The 22,116-nt window shown below is 41.8% G+C and overlaps 1 protein-coding gene across 1 annotated transcript in view; it reads left to right on the top strand.

The window, feature by feature from the left end:
* The window catches only part of IMPG1 (interphotoreceptor matrix proteoglycan 1), a 1,759,499-nt gene that overhangs the window by 697,960 nt on the left and 1,039,423 nt on the right, over window positions 1–22,116 (top strand). The window contains exon 6 of the mRNA XM_078648092.1: window positions 10,981–11,063. Within this exon, the coding sequence (XP_078504218.1) occupies window positions 10,981–11,063 (83 nt within the window). The remainder of the gene's footprint in view (window positions 1–10,980; window positions 11,064–22,116) is intronic.

Here is a 22,116-nt window from a genome sequence, read left to right as displayed (position 1 = left end):
CGGGCATTCTCTAGCAGCAGTGGCGGACCCGAGCGGACCGTTTGGAGGATGGTATCTCGATCTCTAAAGTTGAAAACCCTCGCGATGATGGGGCGAGGTGGGGCCCCATGTTTCGGCATGCCTCCTGGGACTCTGTGTGCCCGTTCAATTGAGAAATAGTTGGAGAGATTTTTGGGCTGGAGATGTTTCGTGACTAGTTCCTCAACAAATAGATCGGCCGCTGGCAATTCCAGTTTCTCCGGAACGCCCAGGATACAGATGTTGTTCCGTCGTGCTTTCCCTTCATAATCGTCCAGCTGGTCACCCATTTGTTTCTGCTGCTTTTGAAGCAGAGCCATTTGCTGCTGGAGGGTAGACGTGTCTTCTAAAAGGGCCGCTGTTTTAACTTCAACATCTCTGACCTTTGTGTCCATTTTTCGAAGGTCCGCTCTTAGTAGGGTCACCTCTATGTTAACTGAGTCTATTTGGGTTTCTAAGGAGGACCTGATCCCCGCTATCGCCTCCATGACGTCATTGAGGGTGGGAGATTTTCCTCCTGGCGAGGGAGATGCGGGTTGTGGGTCTCCGGATGAAGACCCGGCCTTGTTGTCCACTTTCGGGCCCCAGGAGAGCTTATTCATTTGCTTTTGGGTCGGCTGTTTGGCCCCTTTGTGTGACATCTCTGGAGTCCTGGTAAGTGGCCCACTGACGCTGCAGGAGTCAAACAGGTAGTGTGTGGGAGTGGGATCTACCCCTAATTCCAAGTCCAGTAATGATTTCCGTCGACCAGGTCCGATTGAGGAATTCACATTAAAGAATTGTAGTTACTCAAGGTCTGCCTGATAGTTCCTTTAGAGTCCAAGGCCGCCGCATAGTCTGGTTATGCTGCCCCGGTATCTCAGGAAATCTTCACTGTGGGCATAGTACCCTGGTGTAGTCTGCTGCCTGCAGCCCTGTGAATGCTGGGGATTGCAGTACGGAACTTCTGGGGCTCAGCTCAGTGTACAGGCCATCGGTGCCCGGGATTTCGTGAGCATGGAGGGTGTCGGCGGTGTCTTGCCGCCCTGGATCCAGAGTACCATCCAGAGGAGGCTTGTATCTCCAAAGCCCCGTCGGAGCTTCGTTCCGCTCGGCCGCCCCGTATTAGTCTATTGGGTGTGGGGCCCGTTTGGGACTCGGCAAAACAGCCTTAGCGGGGTGTTGCAGGCGGTACCTCCCCGGGGCCCGGATCGTGAGTGCTGGTGCTGCCCCTGCAATCCTGCCTCCAACCTACTCCTGTCGTCAGGGGGGCCATCAGGGGGCCCAGGGGGGGGGATCGCAGCACAAGTAGAAATGCGGAAGGATCCGGCTACACGGGTTGCGGCCTAGAAGCCGGGGTGTTTCGTAGCTGCATCCCCGGGGCTGTATGCGGCCAAGTGCTGCTGCCCCTGCGTACCTTACTGAGGTCTCCTGTTGGCGTGGCAGGTCGCGAGTTTGTCGCTGAGGGCGACTAAACTGCTCCGGTCGGCAATGGGGGCCAGGTTGTGCCGCTACGGGCTCGGTCTCTCCTCCTGCACCGATGGTCCGATAGTCTCAGGACTGGATCTCCGCAGCGGTCGCCATCTTGTATGCGGCCGGGAGTGCTCTTCATCCGACTCGTTCCCCTTTTCAGCTCCGCACCTCCGATCAGCACCGTGTTCGTTATGTGCACCACAGGTGTGTGTTGCGGACCTCTTGTTTGCTGAGGGGTCCCTCGATCAGGATAGCGGATTTTTGGGGGCGGATATTCAGGCGATGGCCGGGAGCCGCTTCCGTAGCGACCATTCCCTCCGGCTGCTAGCCACGCCCGAGTCTTGCAGATCTTTTAGATTGCCTTAGTCACCCTTGGTAGTGAGTGACGGTGGTCTCCTTAGCACTTCGACTGGATTCCTAATATCTCTAATAACTGTGTGTCCCAAATTACTATTCCATCCAACACGTATGTGAAGGTGCGGTTATTCCCTCTCAGGGAACACCACTACCAAATTTTTGTTGTCACAGATATCCTTAAACTGTTTGGAGCCTCACACAGAGAAACAGCATTAAATGATAAAACGGCTTTGCTAATGTTCCAATCCAGGTTTTCAAGCTTAAGGCTGAATCCCCTAAACCAAACATGATGATTACCGCATGGAACCAACAGCTGTCTGTATATATCAAAATAGTGATGGATCACTATTTACAAACTTACCAGAATGATAATTGGCACCTTCAGAGCTGTGCATCGCTGAGTCTGCAAGGGTTTTCTAAATTATATTTCAGTGGCAAATTTTGACAAGCATAAATGCCTTTCGAACAAGAAATCAGTCATGAATAATTGCATCTTTGCATGAAAGAGGAAAATCAATGGCGGGAAAACAATTTTAAATTATTAAAATTCAACATTGGAGTAGATTAAATTCACAGTGAATTGAAGATGTTTGTTCATTATTTGTGTTAGAAAAATCAGGTTTCACTTGAATTGATTTTGATACCTTTGAGGTTTCAAAGGTGGAAGAGGTGTGGTGCAGCGGCCAGGGCAGCTGTTGCCAGAACACGGGGGCTACCGGGTTGATCGCCGGAGGCAGGTTAGCCGAGCACCTCGTGACTCTGGGCAATAGCTTGCTTAATCTTCCCCAGTGCCGGGACACCTCTCCGGAGGTAGCTGTGCGCTTTACAAATGCTTGATTCATGTATTTATTTAATGGACAGCCTTTTACTCCTTAATGGGAAAAAGATAATATAATTACTTGAGTGGGACCTTAACGTCACTGAGTATATCTTAAGTAATAGAAATGTTTATGGAAACCTGCAACTTTCTTTCCCAGATCCTTTAGAACACATAGGGCCTTATTATGACTTTGACTGTGCATGAGTGGGTCTCAACACCAGCGACCCGCTCCTGCACCGCAAAAGCCATAATTAGACCGCCCGCCGAATTCCGACTGGAAACCAGGTTGGGCGGTCCTGCACAGCTGGTCCACGGTGGTGCCTGTTTAAAGGCTAGTAGGAGAGTTGTAACAGCCACACAATGTGAATTCCCTTGCAGGTTCCTGCAGGGCATGGACTATCAAGTCCATGCCCTGCAGGAACTGGGAGTGCATGCAGACAGGGGGCACACCTTGGGCCCCTCTGCATCCATCACCTGGTGCGGAGCCAACAGAGAACCCTGTGGGGCCCACTTTGTTTCCTCTCTGCCACACTTTTAATGCCAGTTCACCGCCTTAAAAACCGTGGCAGAGAGGAAACTCATAGTATGCTTGGCAGTGTTTCATGGTCCTTCCGAATATATTGCAGGCTCAAGAACACCGCAACACCGCCAGGGATCTCTGATCCCTGTCAGTTGCGGTAGTGCCACTGCGGTCCAACTGTCCAAGTCTTATCCGGGGGTCAGACCATGGGTGCACACTATGCCCGCACAGCCAAAGTGGCTATGGAAGTACGGTGGACCACCATAGTCATTATAAGGCCCATAGACACTTCAACCTAATCCCTTCTTTCACCTCTTCCAATTCAGCACCATAAAATCATAGGCTTACTTGAGGCCCATTCGAGTTATGTGACAAGCATTCATGCTTCATCAGGACTCTTTGTGTCTATTAATAGCTACAGTTCAAATGGCAATTCTTTATCTGGCTATCACCAAGATAAACTATTGGTTGTCTAGAATAGCTGTTATTGTTGATTAGAATTTTTTTTATTTAAGACCAGGCATGGTGAGAAAGTACTGTTTCTGTAGCCTACGATGACAAAGTCTAACATGGGGCTGGAACACCAACCATTTCTGTTGATCCTGTGAATCTGTACTATGTCTAGGGGCAAATTACACCTCATCAAACCATTACCAGGCAGCCAGGCCATCACTTTATTCTTCAGGATGCCTCTAGGTTCACATTGTGTAGATAAGTGTGGAATTGCAGTCACAAAATTGTGCGCATCCTGAAATTTGTGTCTTAGATGGTAGCCCCGTACGGTTGGCATTCAAAGTTTATGTAGAATGGGATCCCCATTGCGCTGAGTAACAAACCAATTTGAACTCTGGGCCTTTTGTTTTTTCTGTTTTCCAGACTCATTCTGGTCTTCAGGCCTCTTCCCATCTATAGGAACCATTTTGGTTTCTCAGAATTCTCTACTGCCATGGTTTTTTTGGCATAGTAGTAGGGATTTTGTGTTCAGTAGATTTATTTTGGCTGACTTCTTTAGGCATAATATTCTGTTTAAATTTTTGTTTTGACGTACCATCCAAAGTTTGAGTATTTGAGAGTCTTGTCTGCGTCTGGTGACTTATTTTATTGGGAATATTAGTAAAGGTGACTGATAGGATAGATTCGATTTACTCTGTCAAAGAGATTGAATAACTATTGTTTGAAATGAGCGGCTCATTATCAACTTGTCCCTAGTCTTGAAGAAAATTCTAGAATCGATCGATTTCACTGCGTCTTTTAGCCCTTTTGTGCTTTGGGATCTCTTTTTCAGTCATATGATGAAGTGCCAAGACAAGAAATATCAGTACAAGAGATTCTTTAGGGCTCCGTGTTTTCAACATGTTCTATGTCACCACTTTGTGTACCCAGGGCCTGTAAGGTTCCCTCTTCAATGAGATGTTGTATTACAAGGGATGGAGGCTTCTCTGTAACACTTTCTGTCTTTGGCTTCTCAAGGATTGTCTTTGAACATCTGTATCATGACTTTTCAAAACAAAATCTTATGCTCTATCTCTCTCTGAGGGTTTGTCCCACTGCTCTTCGTTTTCTGCTTCCAGCCTTCTCCTCTGTTTATCACTTCTCTCTAGAATGTTTTGGATGAGCAAACTAGCTAACACCAATACGCTGGCCATTGGATGTTCTCGGAAAACCGGTTGAAAACTTTTGAGAAATATGGGGTAGATAGTGCTGAACTTATTACTAGTTGATTAATGTTGATGTTTACTTTGGGCATGTCATCACGTACATTGAGGGTGAAAGTCTATCTGAGTACAATTTTTGCTGTCATGTACAATTTTGTCACTCTGCCTTTTGTTTTGAAACATTTCTGGAATATGTTTCTTGGAGTAAGCAATTGGGATATGAGGCAGGAGAGGGCTGCAGGGGATACACAATGGATGAAGGTCTGGTGTATGTACTATCTTCCAAACAAACTGGACTGGCACAGTCTCTGCTCCATGCTAATTGTTGCATATCTCACATGGACCACGTAAAGAAACAACCGGAAATAAGGCTAGAGAAAAGATGGAAATAATTGGAGCACCCTGGACAAATTGAGAATGTAAAGGCAGTTAATTAAACTTAGAAGTTCTGTTCTTCTGTTTCAGCCAGTGTATGTAATGACAGGTCAAATATTGGAATGGTACTTTGGGATCTATATTTGCCATTCATATCTCTGATTGCGGATTTGCCACTGTTAGACTTGGATATTTCTGAGGGTTTACCCCCAGACTTTTTGCTTTTTGGCCTCCTGTTTTTGACCCTGTTTTGGTTGGTTTTAGGACTCTGGGTACTTTACCACTGCTAATCAGTGCTAAAGTGCATATGCTCTCCAGGTAAATTGTGTTTGTGGATTGGTATTTCCGCGTTTGTCTTATTTGATTCACCTTTAAGTCCCTAGTACAGTCCACTATGTGTACCCAGGGCCTGTAAATCAATGCTGCTGGTGGGCCTGCAGCACTGGCTGTGCCACCCACACAGGCAGCCCTGTAAATGTAGCTCAGACCAACCACGGCAGTGTCTGCATGCAGTTTGTAACTGCCACGTCGACCTGGCAAGTGCACCTACTTGCCAGGCCCTCACCATCCATATGGTAGGCCCAAGGTCGCCCTATGGGCAGGATGCAATGTATGTGAAAGGTAGGACATGTACTGAGGTGTGTGACGTCCTGATAGTGAAATACAGTGTATTTCATTTTTCACTATTGAAAGGCTATCTGTCCCAGAATGGGAGTTTATTTATAACATCTTATAAATATAACTTCTCAACAAGATAGAAAGGAATATATGACATCCCGCATGTTATGTTTCCGCATATCATTACAACGCATCTATCATTCCGCAAATACCATCACTCCACATTTTTTAGAACGATTCCAGCACAACTAAAAAACTATTGTAAAATGAAATTATACATTTATAACGCATTACATTATAACGAGTGTTATTACAACGAAAATAAAATACTTGTAATAGTATATTTTAATTATTTCAAAATTAATATACTGCCACTGGATACACTTAAAAATAGGGGCTCTCGGTGGGTAATTAATTTTAAAAAGTACATAAATAAAATCTAACTTACCTTACAAAAGTAATGTCCTTCATCCGTCCCCGAAGAAAACACGGAGCAAAGTAAAACTATTGCTTAAACAGATTACCGTTTTAGTCAAAACACTTTAGAAACATAAACGAGATACAATTTTTTTTCTATATTTCACATAACATACCATTTTATCTGCTTTACCCAAACAAACATTCTTAAACCAGTCCACATCGTTCTTCACTCACTCCTGCCTTTTTTTTATTCTTAAAATTATTTTCATCATTTCTATTTAAAAAAAAATGTATTAGAATATTTCCCGAGTGTGTATGAACAGATATTCTGAACATTGATTCGGTAAGTCTCTTTTTTAAAAATAAAACATTTTGAATGTAAAAATCATAATTTTAAATTTCTCATTGATTAATAGAGTACTTATTTTACAGACGTTAATTTAACAATATATGCTTATTGAAAAAATAATCTAATTAATGATGCATCATGCATCAAGAAGTGGCAAAAAGACTCGACACAGAAGAGGTGTGGAATAAGAGACATGAAAGTTTCATGCGTCTCCAACTCGGCAACTCGGTTGACTTTCTTAACTTTTAATTTACGCACCTGTAAGTTGGTGCCCCTCCAAAACGGAATGTGAAGTCCCGGGGAGGAATCTTTTCCGGAACAGGATGTCAATCTCAAAGTCCAAATGTTAAAGGCAAATGCTTTGGTGTCCCTAACGGAATAGCACGAATCCAAAGATGTTGCAGGCATTATCACCCCCTCATTGCACGGCAAATAAATAAGCACATAGCACGAGGGCCAGTGATAAAGAATGCAAAGCTGATTTAGCAGACAGATTGTGGAGTAATAGTATTGTGGAGTGATAGTATTCGTTGTGAATGTTTGTGCGGAGTGAAAGTATTCGGAATGAATATGCGGAGTAAAAATATGAGTGATATTGGAAAGAAAAAAATCGTAGTAAATGACTCATACCGATAGAAAGATGGAGTTTAGTATGCCTGAACTCAGAATATAAAAATGCATCTTTTGGTAAAGATGATTTTTATATTGTGTGTTAGAAAATATCACTTTTAGAAAGTGGGTATTTTCTTGCTTAGCCATCCTGTGTGCCTATGCTGGTTTGTGGATTGACTGTCTGGCTTTGTAGTGACAGGGGGTTGGGGTGCACATTCTCCCAGACAGCCACTGGGGGGGGGGTTGATGTATGTCCTGCCTTTCCTGAAGGAGTCAGGGCTGGGCTGAATAGACCTGAGCTGCATTCATAGTAGTGGGAGGAGTTTTCACTAGCACATGAATAGGCCCAGTCTCCATTTAGAGTAGTGGGAGGAGATTTCCCTTGCACCTGAATAGGCCCTGTTTCTCTTGCACAATGCTGTCTCCACCTCCTGCCGGGAAGCTGGATCAGAGAGGACAGAACTGGTTTGGATTGAGCACAGGGCCTCTCTGCCACCAGAGAACAAAGGAAATGCTGTATAAATATTGGGGCCTAGACCCAGTATTTCAGATTACTGCTAAACTAAGGACGCTGCCAGGTAGAAGAGTTGGGAAAGCTGTAAGGAGGAACTGCCACTTTGCTGCGTGCTCTGCTGTGTTAGCCTGCTGCTTGCTGCTTCTGTCTTGGGCAGAGAAAGGGCTAGAGTGTACTTTCATCATCCTGCTGTTAGAGTTTTCTCCAAGGGCTTGAAGTAGAGCTTGCCTCTTGTTGGAAGTCTCAGGGTGATAAAAGACTTAAGAGAATTTGCTGGATCAAGGAACTTGCCAAGAAGAAGAGCTGGAAGAACTGCTAGGAGGAGTACTGCCCCTTTGCTGTGTTGTTGCTTTGCTGGGTTGGCCTGTAGTTGCTGCTTCTGCATTAGTCAGTGAAAGGACTGAACTGAACTTTCTGAAACTGGTCATGAGTATCTCCAAGGGCTTGAAGTAGAGCTTGCCTCCAGTTCTGAAGTCTCAGGGACTGCAAATACTTTACCAACCTCTAGATACCACCTTTGGAACCGTGGTTTCAGTTACCACAGAGGGGGGAAAGCCGCCGACTCAGTCACTGAGGCCATCACTGGCTCCGTGTCCTGAAGGCACCGCAGAGGGCACTGCACGCATCTCACACCCCAACCCTAGTCTCACCAATGACGTCGACCAAGGCCACCGAGCTGCGGCTTGCACGGCAACTTGTGGGCACCACACCCCGCATCGCCTTGCTTCACTTCGCCACCCTGGTCTCACCAACGTCATCGCTGCATGCTGGATCTACAGATTCGGAAAAACTGTGTTTTTGAGATATTTCTGCAACTTTAATGGATATCTTGAAAAGTATATATTTTTAAGTACTGTATGTTGGACTCTTGTCGTTTTGGCCTTGTTTTGGATATATAAAAATATTATATATTTTTCGAAACTGGTGCGGTTTCCTTTTGTAGTGTTTTCACTGTATTACTGTTGGTTATGTGCAAATGCTTTACAGACTGTCTCTGAGATAAGCCCGACTGCTCATGCCAAGCTACCAAGGGGGTGAGCAGGGGTTATTTTAGGAGTGTAACTTCCTTATCCTTACTAGAAGGAAGGGTCCCTACTTGGACAAAGATGAAAACCATTGCCAACTAGAGACCCCTATATCTAACAGCCACTATCCCTGAGTATATTGGTTCCTGAACCAGCCTTTCCTTCACTTCTTCTCCAGCATGCCTCTCTGTCCCTTGCATGAAACATATAATATGATATATAGACATACTAAATGCTCTTTATTGTAGGCAGCTACACCTGTGGATGCTACAGAATTGTCGGCTAATGATCAGTCTTGAGTCACAGAGGTGTCTTAGAAAGCTGTATTATTTAAAAAACAAATAAAATTCCACTCAGTGTTAACTCTTTCACTAGGGTTTCGATGAGGCTCAATTGTTCAGGATGATAGGAAATTAATCTTTTGACATGCTTTCTCCATATTGTTTTAGTTCTGGGCAACCACTATTTGATCTCGGTATCTGGTATAGCCTGTCTATTAAGGAAAGTCACATGTGTTCTTTTACAAAAATATATCTGTTTTGTTCCCCACTGTCCACGAAAATCACTTTACATCAGCTCCATTATCTGCTGAATAGCAGTACAGTGTACAGACACGGGAAGAATCAATAAAGACTATATTTGTCCCACCTGCTTCTAAAACATAACACGATTTTCCATTTCATGTTTCCAGTCAGACGGTATTGCAATGCATGCCACCTTGCTTTATAATGTGCAATGTGGTATGAATTCAGTAAGATTGGATTGGAAGACATTATCAAGCAAAATATGCAGCATATGGATAGCCTCGTCGGAGGTGAAGTTGAATTCCTGTTATCTATAAGCCTTACAGAATTTATGAGATATGAAATTTATTATAGGCGAGCTAAGCTAAACATTATTACAAAAAGGAATACACCTATTGGATTGCATCAAATTCTCACATTTTGAGTAACCTACTTTCTAACTCCACTTTGAAGAGAATCCCACACAATGTCCTGAGTGGCAGGGAGAAACTTTCTTTGGCTTGCCACATGAGTACAGTAGCCTTTTACCCCATTCTAGATTGGACATACAGAAGACTCTGTACAGCCATGCCCCTGCAGGAGGCCTGGACTAGGTGTCAGCTTAGCAAAGGAGTTTCAGGGATCTGAAACAGTGTAGAGCTGTGCACAGACAAGACAGAGAATAGCCATTTTGGATCTCTGATACATGAATCTCAGGGACAATTGTCAAACATTTACCAGAGGCACTTTTTATTGGGAATATCGGCCTGCTTCAGCCGCTCTTTAATTAAGGTGCTAGAAATTCCTCAGAGAAACCAGTTTATGTTTGAGTGTCAGATTGTTTAGGTTTGTGAGAGTTCAGGTACAGTTCCTATTGGTACTGCTGTCTCCAATGAGCCTGAATCTTTACTCTAGACCATTCTTTGTGCCATTAATCTTAGAGAGGGAAGGGGTAGAAGGTCCCAATCCCTTACTTGCCAATAAAATGAGCGTATATTTTTCTCTTATTCTTGCCCTGGACAGGGGGTGCGACCCCTAACCCCCTAAGGTAAGTAAGATTCAACAGGTTTGTCTGGGCAAGATGCTTTTCATCTGAGATTTTTCCTGGAAGAGATTCCAATTATGCACATGTTTGACATGAAGTGTTTGAAAGTTTATTCGCACTCTATTCATCAGAGTGGGTGAAAGAAAGAAAACAGCCAACACGTGTTTCGCCCCCTTACATGGCCATCCAGCCGGGGCTTCCTCAGGGCATGTGGATTCTGATATGTTCTATCAGCGTCATAGATAAAATTAAGTTCTCAGTGATTCTCAATTACGGGCGTAATGCCAGGTCAACTTTCTGTAGTTCGGTAACGTTGGTGGGTGCCCACTGACGTTACCGGACTACAGAAACTTGACCTGAGGAAGCCCCGGTTCCTCCTATCCCTAATATCTCACAGCATTCTCTGGTTGCCTCACCTTACCAATGTCCAAAGACAGTATATATAAGCTGGTCTGCTGAGATTGTTTATGACTTCTTTGGCTTCCCTGAACAACCATAATAACAGAAATCCATAATCATCAGAACACAGTGTATTAATGAGATGCATCCTGATGTAATTGGTAACATGACAGTCTTTGTTTTCATTACACTAGAGTTGCAACAACAGATGGTTCTATACTGAAATTAGCACATGCATGTCAATATCGTACAATAAGCTCTGAAATACATTCTAAATAACTGTTTTCTACTCTTACAGATACACCACCACCAACCATTGCATCCACCCCAAATGAGCCACTCTTGAATGAAATTGTCAATGACACCAAGTCTCCATTGAAGGTGAGAATGTTCCTTCTTCTGTGAATGTAAGACTTCTCACAAATACTCAGAAAAACATGTGCCATATGTGTCCCCTTTCACATGAATTATATTGTATACATACTACAGTAACTTTTATAGACAATGCACCAGTTCAGGGATGAATATATAGCCGTGTTTCGTAAATGCAAGACCATTAATATTAGCTCATTCTGACTAGTTCCATGTGGCTAAATGACCTGCTTTGAAAGCGAACTAGCAAGCTGCTTCTGTTCAAACCCTATCCCTCTTTTACACCAACACCTCTGCTGGCTTGTACCCCCCCCCCGTTCCAGATCACTTTGCTCCACCAGCCGTTCTTTATTCAGGAGGGGTAAGTCAATTAAGCAGCTGAAGGATCAGCTACTATAAAATTGCAAGAACATTTGTGATTAGAGAGTTGTGGTGAAGTAGTGATTTGGTGTCTTTTTAATGCTCCGACTCACCAAGAAAATTGGAAAAAGTTGTGCAGAAGAAGAGACATTAGACATATTTCTATTGTCACTGTATCCCATTAAGGGCCAGATGTACAAACATTAGGAATATTGATTTCCTAATTGCTATTCTTTCCAAATCACAATTAGGTCATCAGTATTCCTAATGCATGAAAGTCTTAGAGTTTCATTAGTGATTCCTAGTGGGTCGCACATAGACCTACCTCATGCGTATGCTAAAAGGATCTGGCTCTGGCTGTGCTGTACATTCTGGTTCACCACATTGGATGCAACTCCCCCAGGGTATGCTCTTTCTCCCTAGTTGCCTCTGTTCTGAAAGTTAAATGCTCACCTTATTCAAGAGTGTTACTCTTACCCATAGGTTTTTCATGCTATGTATTTGTGATCCGTTCCAGAAACTAATTGTCCTGCCTGTCTAGAAGGCAAACCTATATTTTATGATCACACCACTTCACTGTAGTCTCACAGTCGTTTAAATGAGCCAAAGATAAGTCATAGACCATACCAGTCTATGAATGAAAAGTTACTTTTTTTCCAGATGCCAAGTATGTTCAAATTAAATTTGCTATACAGTGTTGCCAATATATTTAAATAAATATAGTTCATACTACCGATACATGTGGGTGACAACCAGTGGATTACTCATCCTTTCATTATTTTGAGAACACTAAATTGGGTACTATAGAGTAGAGCTATCAAAGCACTTTTCTTGACAGCATCACTGAAAGTTAAACCTGTGACAGAGCACCCTATAAAACTGATATTGATTTCTGTTAGACCTGGCATCATTGGCGTGGGTTTCCCCATTATTTTTGCCTTTGTCTCCTGTATTTTTGCTGTGTGTTGGACTTTGTTTGGATGGTCTACGTGCTTTGGGCACTTTGCCACTGCTGTTCAGTGCCAAAGTGCAAGTGCTCCCTTTGTAAGTTGTGGTTATGGATTAGTGATTCCATGATTGGCATATTAGATTTAATAGTCAGCCCCTAATACAGTGCACTGTGTGTGCCCAGGGCCTGTAAATCAAATGCTGCTCTTGGGCCTGCAGCACTGATTGGGCCACCCACATAAGCAGCCTGCAAATGTAGCTCAGGCCTGCCATTACAGAGTCTGTGTGCAGTCTAGTACTGCCATATTGACCTGGCAAGTGCACCCCTTTTCATACATGTTAGTCACCCCTAAGGTAGGCCCAAGGTATCCCTGTGGGCAGGGTGCTGTGTATGTGAAAGGTAGGACATGACCTGATGAGTGTGGTATGTCCTGATAGTGAAATACTTCCAATATTGTAAGGCTATCTGTTCTGAATGGATAGGATGGGGAGTTTGCTTATAACATCCTATAAGCATAACTGCCCCTGGGAACCAGCTAGGACATAACATTTAGTATTCCTGAACTCAGAATGTTATACTGCATCTTTTAGTCAGGGTGATTTTTACATTCTGTGTTTGAGAATACCACATTTAGAAAGTAGGCATTTTCTTGCTTAGCCATCCAGTGTGCCTCTGCTAGGATGTGTATTGACTGTCTGTCTTTGGAGTGACAGGGGCTGGGGATGTGTGGTGGCTCCAGAGAGTCTGGATGAGTCAGAGATCTAGGCTGAATTGGCCTGGTCTGCATTTGTAGTGGTGGGAGAAGCAGCACATGCACCTGAATAGAGCAGTGGCTGCCTTCCACAATGATGGCTCCACCCCCCTGTGGTGTGTCTGGAGCCAGGACTTACACTGATTATGGAGGTTGTTGTGCACTTGCAAAGTGCCCCCCCCCAACTGGTTTGAACTGATCTCAGAGCCCTGGGCCAGTAGAGAACAAAGAGATATAGGCCCACATGCATCAACATTGCCATTTGCGATTCCTTATTAGCGAAAAATAAGGATTCGTTAATAAGGAATCGCAAAAAAAATATCGATTTCTTAAAATCCCTAATTGCGACTCGCAAATTGCAAATTGCAATCAAGGAATACCTTCCCATTCATTCCTATGGGCCTAAGGGCCCATAGGAATGAATTTTTTTTATTTTGATGCATTGAATTTAAGGAATCTCAATTTGAGATTCCTTAAATGCAATTTAAGTAATTGCAATTTTGCGATTACTAAAATTGCGAAAAGTACAAAAATTATGATGCATCCCAAAAGTTCAAATTGCATTCGCAAACGGCCGATTTTTGCAATTCGCACCATTTGCGAATGCAATTTTCAATGATGCATGTGCCCCTTACTGTATAAAAAGAGGGGACCAGACCCCAGACTTTAGATAATTTCTGGTAAATCAAGAGGAACTTTTTCCAAGAAGAAGAGTTGGAGAAACTGATGAGGAATACTGCTCCCTGTGCTGCTTGATGTCTGGGGTTGGCCTGCAGTGGCTACTTTCTGCCAAGGAAAGGGAAAAAGGACTTTGATGCTTGCTGTGTCCTCTGCTTGAGGAAGATCTCCAAGGGATTGAAGAAGAGCTTGCCTCCTGTTCTGAAATCTCAGGGACACAAAGACTTCACCCCCAGCTCCCCTGAACTTACTTGCTGGGAGTTCTGACCTGCCTAGAGGTGCCTGTAGCTGTTCTTGGCCTCTGAAGGTTGTTCTGGCTGTTGAGAGCTGGAAAAGCAATGCAACAGCAAGAAGCTTGACACATCCGTCATCGCAGAGCCTGCCCGTGGCTCAACAAATCACTGCACGCCGCATCGAGTGCACCGATCTCCGAAGTCCTTGATCACAGCACCGATCCCGATGCAAGCCCTGCTGTGCGGTTGCAAGAACTCACGCATCATCCTGGATCGTCGCATCGCATCGAGGGGCCAGGTCCGTCGCATCGTAGGGTGACGCAGTTCAAACCGACGCATCAACTCTCCACACGGTAAGAAACTGATGCATCACCTCCTCTACCGTAGGGAACCGACACATAACCTCCCCTGCCCAGCAGTAAGAAACCGACACATCACCTCCCCTGGAGGAAGGAACAGACGCTTCACCTTCCCTCAGTGTAAGGATGCGAAGCATCACCTTCCCTGCTGCCCTAATTGTTTGTGTGTGCGACACATCCAAGGTACTTTGTGTGTGAAGTGTTGTATCTGCAAATTTCTTTGAACTGAACTATTTCTACCATTTGAAAGTCATATTTTTATCACTGTATTGTGGATTTTTGTCGTTTGGTCTTGTTTGGTTTGGATAAAGATCACTTATTTTTCTAAACTGGTGTGGTATCCATTTGTAGTGTTATTACTGTATGTGTTCACAAATGCTTTACACACTGCCTCTGAGATAAGCCTGTCTGCTCATGACAAGCTACCAAGGGGGTGAGTAGGGGTTATTTTAGAAGTGTGTCCCCTTAAACCCTGACTAGGAAGAAGGGTCCCTACTTCGACAAAGGTACCTACCTCTGCAAACTAGATACCCTCATTTCTAACAGTTTTATTACAATGTTATAATTTCTTTCTGTTGGCCATTTTGTTTTCTGTTTTGGAACATGAAAATAGAGCACCAACCCCCTATGTCTTCTCAGTGTAAAGTGATGTTAAGAGATTTTACTTTAAGATGGGAGTATATCAGACATTTGTCGTCTAACAGGTTATCAAAGAAAAGGGGCCATTTAGGGACAATAGAGGTAGAATTAAGGGAATCCTTAAAGAGGTACTGTTAATGCTATAAAAAAATAAGCTCTGAGAGAAATCAGGATTATATTAAACAAGCACTTGCAAAACCAATATGTATTGGTTTTATGTGACAACGCATGCAATTCCAGGTGAAGAGAACTAATGGTTGTATGTGATAGCAGAATAAAGTCAGGCTTATTGCCTTTGTTAATGCCTGTTGTTTAAAAGCATGGTTAAGAGAACCTTCTAACCTTTTGTGTTTACATCTTTTTACTTCATGTAAAAGTTACACGTTTCACCTGTATACAAAGTAATGATCAATAGATTCACCACATAAAGGTTATATCTTTAGCAGTGCTTTTCACCCTTTCACCGCTCTCATAAAATACAACATGAATTACAATAATTCTATTAGTCTTTTACGATATCAAAAACATGCATTGTAAAAGCTATTAGGTCATCCCTTTAGAAGATGAGTGCTAGCCTACCGGCTTTGTCATTGCTGTCTGCATTGGTACTCTGCACACATTTTTTTTAATGTACTCTTCCGACATGGCTGCTGGCATTTTGGATCGGTAAACCACTGAAAAAAAAAGTGAAATGGGTGCTGGTACATCACTATACACATGTGTGCATGATGTATATGCTGCATTTTCAGAGGGTCCTCCTGAAATTGTAGGCGATTCAGATCCCTGCAAACTCTAAAAGAGGCCCTGAATTTTAAAATTCCAGTGCATATTATTTATTTAGTTATTCATGTAGTAGAAATATCTTTGGTGCTTCAGTGCTACTCTGTACACTGTCATTGTAATTACACGTGATAATACATGTTTTCACCATTTTGCTTTAATGCGTCTTCTCATGTGTCACTATATTTGGAGTGCATCCATAGGAATGCGGCAGTGCTAGTTTGAAGTCATTTTATTTTCACAGCATAATTTCTCAGTAACTTATGAATTACACTCTACTCTGTTAGGGAACGTCTCTATCAGTACAATTACACTGCCTCCATGAAACCAAAGTGTACCTCCAAAACATGGTAACATTATTAAACGTACTTGGGCAGTAGGGTATACATTCCAAGGAATCAGACGTACTAACTTCCAGCTGTGTTTCGTGACTTTTATTGCCCAGCCTATCTTTCTGATCTCCCATGGCACTGTGAAATTTGTATCAGCATGGTTTCCAGCGCACCAGCGGCATCATGTGTGCATCCTGCATCCCTCATTTTGGGGGTTTCCTTGAGCAGTTTGTCCGTGTTTTTAAGTGTTTTTTTTAAAGTATTGCATATTGATGAGGAACTCGATGGTGTTGAGACTATTGTATTTTCAAGGAGGGTGGGGATGCCCTGACACATACACCCTGCACCCTTCAATTTATTGGAGTATTGTTTCACTATTTATATGTGTGTTGGGGTTTTTGATGGTTTCGGACATCAATTGTGAAGGATTTATGGATGTTACTCATCAAGACTTAAGACTTCTAAATATGAGTTTTAAATACAAATGTTGTTCGAGCATGCCAGTTGCGATTTTCCGATCTAAAGTATGTGTATTTTGGCTGAAGATGGTGGTGAGTTTAATGTGAGGAGGTATCGGGAGTTGGGATGCGGACTGCATTTTTAGATTTAAAACTTTAAAACTATTCCTGACAGCACCATTTCATTGATATATAAAAAGCTGGTCAACAACATGCCAGATCCTTTTCAAGCTCTTCGAGAGAAATGGTCTAAAGACAGCATAGAAATGGATGATGAGGAGTGTCAGGAGGCTGTCTCCTCGCCCAGGGTAGTGGCAATACCAGCTCGTCTCTGACTCATCCAGCTAAAACTCCTCTACAGGGTGTTTAGGACGGGGCCCCAACTGGTGCGGATGGGAATGGCAGACGGGGGGATTGTAGACAAGGATGTGGCCAGTTGGGTACTTTTATGCACATACTTTGGGAATGCGAACTGATCCAACCCTATTGGAGTAACATTCACGATATTATTAACACTGTCTTATCCGTTCATCTCCATGTGGAAACCCACACGTGCTTATTAAATATCTGGGAGCCAACAGATTTGAATGTCTGCTTGACGCAGTGGGTCACTTTGGGACTCATGCTCGCCAAGAGAAACATTGCCCAGCGATGGGGAGTGCCGCTCCCTCCAACGGTGGGAGATTCGGAGAAAAACTTGGATTAGGCGATGTGTTTGTAGCCCGTGGATGTCCCAAGAAATGGACCCGTGTCTGGGGCTTGTGGAATTCCTATTGAGGAGATATATGTCAACCACCCCTTGTCTTCGGCAACAAGGATCCCCCCTCACCCTAGACCTTCCAAAGTATATTTTGTACTATGCCCACCACACCCACCTCACCACTCTTACCTGTTCAAGCAGCTACTGTGAGTTTGATATTAGCATTGTTAGTTATTGTTGTTTTCAGATAAATTAGGTTTATTTCTTTATTAGTAGAGGAAGTAGGCAATTAGTTTGAGATAGTGAACACCCAAAATTGTTCAACATTTTTGCACTTTGGATAGAAATTGTTTATTTCTGAGTTTTTTATAGAAATGTTTGGTTGTAGACTTTCAGAGAAAAACTGAACTTGTTTGATTTATTGCAGACTCAGATCCTTTTTTTAAGTTTCCACAAAATTATATAAGGTAGCGTGGGATAATTCAATTGACCAGGGATTATGCCAGCGTTAGTTTTTGCACCACCTTCTAAGAATGTTGTGTAGCAGTTCTACTAGGCAAAAATAAAATGATGTAAGAACCAACTTAGATATCCAATCCAATTATCTTCAAAATACTTTAGTAATGGGGAAATATTTCTTCATTGTGGTTAAAATATTAACTTTGAATTAATGCTGTGAAATATTTAGCATTGTGTTGAGTGAGTACAAATGCTCATGCCACTAGTTTTTTAAAATTCAAATTAAAACGTACTATTTAAATGTATTCTTCTGATAGGGATGTGTTTTTTTATTTTGATCCAGCACACTTAGAAAAATTTTTTAAAAAATAATCAAATTTGCAATTGGGGTTCGTTTTTTTCAGCATTTCACTTTCAATCGTTATTTTCCTCGGCTAATTGCGTTTGTTTAGTCACTAACCGTCCCTAAATATTCACTGTTGATGGAAAAATGAATGTCTTATTGTAATCAATACTTACGGGTATATTATTTTCATTAATGTTGCTACTTGAACGTGTTTTAAAAGTATCATCCTTTATCCAAATATTGCATCTTTTGAGGCATATCAGGTTTTGTGTAGAGGAAACAACTTGGAAACCTTTTTGGTAATACATGTTATCATTTAAAAGGAAAGGTATGTTAGAGAATGTCACTTAAAAGCGTTTGTGAATTCTAATACCTGAAAATGTTTTTGATTGTGTTGGTTAATCCCTATTCAGTAGAGTATTCTTGGTAGCTGTTTCACTATACAGAGATTTCTTTTTTGATGCATCCTTTAAGGGTGGAACCTTAGGGCTTGCTGGAAAAGCGAGCAATAGTCTTTAACTTTTCAACTCTCAAATCACCATCAATGGCACGTGCTGAGTGTTTGTGCTCTGAGGTTCTTTCTACAAATTCTTTCAGACTCACTAATCTGATCACTCGGCCAGAGAAATAGCTGACTCCCCTCCAGAAAGCCATGGTTTCAGAGGGTCTTTCCCTGCAAAAATAATATCCCATGTGGGTGAGGAGCCCATTTACCTTTAAAAAGTTTGCCTTTTAATAGTACATACAAACTCACATGAAATATTTTATTTTTACATATTGTGTTTTAACATGTTTGCCAATAACATTATTTAAATTTTATGTCAAGTGACAAATAGTTGTTTTATCTGATTTGGATTTGTTAAAGGATTCTATGTGGATTTCTTGCTCATTTTCTCTCCTTTCAAATATTTCTGTTGATTTAGAAAAGCTTTATTTAGGGATCTGTTTAGAGTTTGCCAGTAAAAGCAATAGGTAATATTGTATTACAGTCTCTTTGTTTTGAAATTTTGTTTATTTTTTTTTACATTTGTTACTTTGTAGGGAAAGATATTTTTAAAAATGTTTATAAAAACCTTTTTACCTAAAGAAAATGCACAATTTTCTTTCAACGAGTTAGTTTATTTATCTTGTGAAATGTTTTTTTATCTGAGATAATTATTTGTTGTATTCAGTAATGGTTTGGTAGTCTGTGACGTTTTTTTATTATTTTTTATTATGGAGGTGCATTAAAACGCATTTCATAAACTATAAACATCTCACATTTCCTAAAAATCACGAAATAATAAATAGTAAAAACAAATTCACTAAGAAGGCACAGAAGCATAAAGCAGAGAATCTCAGTGCAAGTATAGCACACATATTTTCAAAACCAGATTATATACTTTTATATTCAGAAACCAAAAAGCGATCCCATATTTTACCAAATTGTTTTAAGTGACCCACTCGCTATGCTAATACTCTCTCTCTTCCTCTCCCCCTACTCCCTGCATTTTCCTGAGCCAGTCAGCAAAACATGGGATTGCTTTGGACCTCCACTTTTGAAAAAGTAGCAATCCACTTGTATCGAGATAAATATCAATTTCTGATGCCCTTTCACTACCAGTGGCAAGTGACAAATCCCAGTAGCCGGAGTAAAGAATTCTGGGGGATCTAATGCTGCACTTCATTTTCCAAAAATCTAAACATACTGTTCAAAAGTTATATACATTTAGTACAATGCCAAATTAGAAGAAACTAGTTTCCATAGTCAATTGCATCGCACCTAAAACATTGATTCAGATGGCCGATACTTATTCTATTTAACAACTGGGGGGTCAGGTAGATTAACCACTTGGAAAAAAACTGTCTTTGCAAACAATTTTGCCTCTCAATGCTGTAAAATTTAATTCAATTGTTCTTTGTAATAATATCTCCTAGCAACATTATCCCTTACTACTTTAGTCATTTTACAGAGATCCAGCTATAGATGTCTATTTTATCACATGATATGAGATACCTGTACCAGACCCCCTACTTTCTTCTTCTGGGGAGTGCAAATTAAAATGTCTTCTACCTTTTTCTTCTTACCAGAGTCTTGGAATCAATGTGCTGTAAATAACAGTAGATAGCCTTGTATGACCATTGGAGCTCCATTTTCGCTCAACACAATATTTTCTCATTTTACAAACCCATTATCTAGCCAGCTTTTAATGATGGCTACACCCAAGGCTGTCCAATTCCCCCATTCAATTTGCCTAATGGTAGATATTGAGTTTCTGTAGGGCAGTTAATGTCTTCTAAAATAAACTGTGCTTTTCATTTAAAAAAACAAAAAACTTTGGAGTGTCTTGTTTCTCACTTTTTGTTTTAGGAGACTTAGTATAAAGGATCCCAAATTTAGCTCTCTGTAATCATTATATCTATAATATTGTTTTGCAGCTAATTATCCAATGAACTGGATTTTCTAAATCTAAAAGCATAATATGTAAAATGTGCTAAATAATAAGGGGCAGATTTATGAAGGCCTTGCGCCGCCGGTGCATCATTTTTAACATGGGAAAAAGTGACGCACCGGCGGCGCAAGGCCTTCATAAATCTGCCCCTAAGTTCTCAGGTTAGGAAGAGACACCCCTCCTTCCCTCATGTTCCTATAAAACATTTCTAATGATATTCCTGGGCTGCCTTTAATTAATTAAAATGACAAACCCATTAAATCAACCATTTAAAAAAAATCAAGAGTATAAGATACAGGTAGTGGCTACAAAAAAACAAGCATTTGCAAAGCAAAGCAAGTATTTACCAATGCAGCACATAATCGCACATAACTGCAACATTAACACTCACCACTACAATCATTCCAAGCTAACACTATTACAGACGGATTGTTCTCATAACTCCTAAGAAAGTTTTTCCCCCCTCTTTAAATCATTAAACCCATGCCAGGATCACTAAGAACACTCCAGCCCAATCTGCCACGCAAGGATCTCCCTAATTTCTAGCGTTGCTTTTTGTTAACTCTTCATGTTATGCACCAACAGCAGCAAGGATGCAAAATTTCATTCCACTCAGGGTGCTATCTTAGTAAGCCCAGAATATGCGCATGCAGGTGCTGAGACATGTTCTGGAGTAACGTGCGACTCGCACGAAAGCGATGTATAAACGCAATTGCAATTACATAACACACACACACACAGAGTGGTTGGAGGCAGGGGCTGGAACAAATGTGCAAAAGCTGTACCAACCATATGCAATCACTTTGACTGAAACATATGCAAAAGTTTTGACTGAAACACAGATAGGTACTTTGAGAAGCAAAAGCTGTGAGAGCACATACAGGAAGTCCGAGCAAAACTGCACAGGCAGAACATGTGAAAGAAAATTAAATTATTAAGATGCCACTCTGCACCAGTATAATATCCTTTCAATGTCTTTTGCCCCTTCCTTTGCATTTCGGTTAACCATGCCCTTTGATCCACCATACTTTTCAATTAAAAATATATGTCCCATCTCTTTGCTTTAACTCACTTTACCAGCACCATATATAAAACAAGTGTGTTTTTAAATTTCATTTCCACAGGCTTTTTTCTTCTGGTCCCAAGATTTGTAGGAAGCGCTGAATAGCATCAGGGATGAAATTACCTGCTCCTGTTAGGCCAAGAAGACTGAGTGGTGTGCCTGCATTACAACACAGTTTTGTAGTTGCAAACCCTGTCGTTTGCAAAAACACAGATTGTGCAAAACCACTATTGCAAGTCTTTGACTAGAGAAAGGGGTTCCGCAAAACTCTCCACATCACAATTAGGTTAGTGCGTGAAAAGGACATCCCCTTCCTAATTGCATGCCCTAATGAGATGTATTATTGGCTTGTTACGGCAACTGCAGATGCAAACCTCCTATGAGATACAGACAGGTATATATTTTGCAAAACCACGGATTCCGCTTTTAAAATTGTTTCAGTTGGGCCTCAAGGGGGCAGGGTTAAAGACAGATGTTTAGGGATCACTGTATAATTCACCTGCTCTCTTCCCAAATATATATA

This window comes from Lissotriton helveticus, chromosome 6, assembly GCF_964261635.1.
Source record: "Lissotriton helveticus chromosome 6, aLisHel1.1, whole genome shotgun sequence".
Lineage (NCBI taxonomy): Eukaryota > Metazoa > Chordata > Amphibia > Caudata > Salamandridae > Lissotriton > Lissotriton helveticus.
The sequence above is the reverse complement of the archived record's forward strand: the minus strand, read 5'-3'. Positions and strand labels throughout refer to the sequence as shown.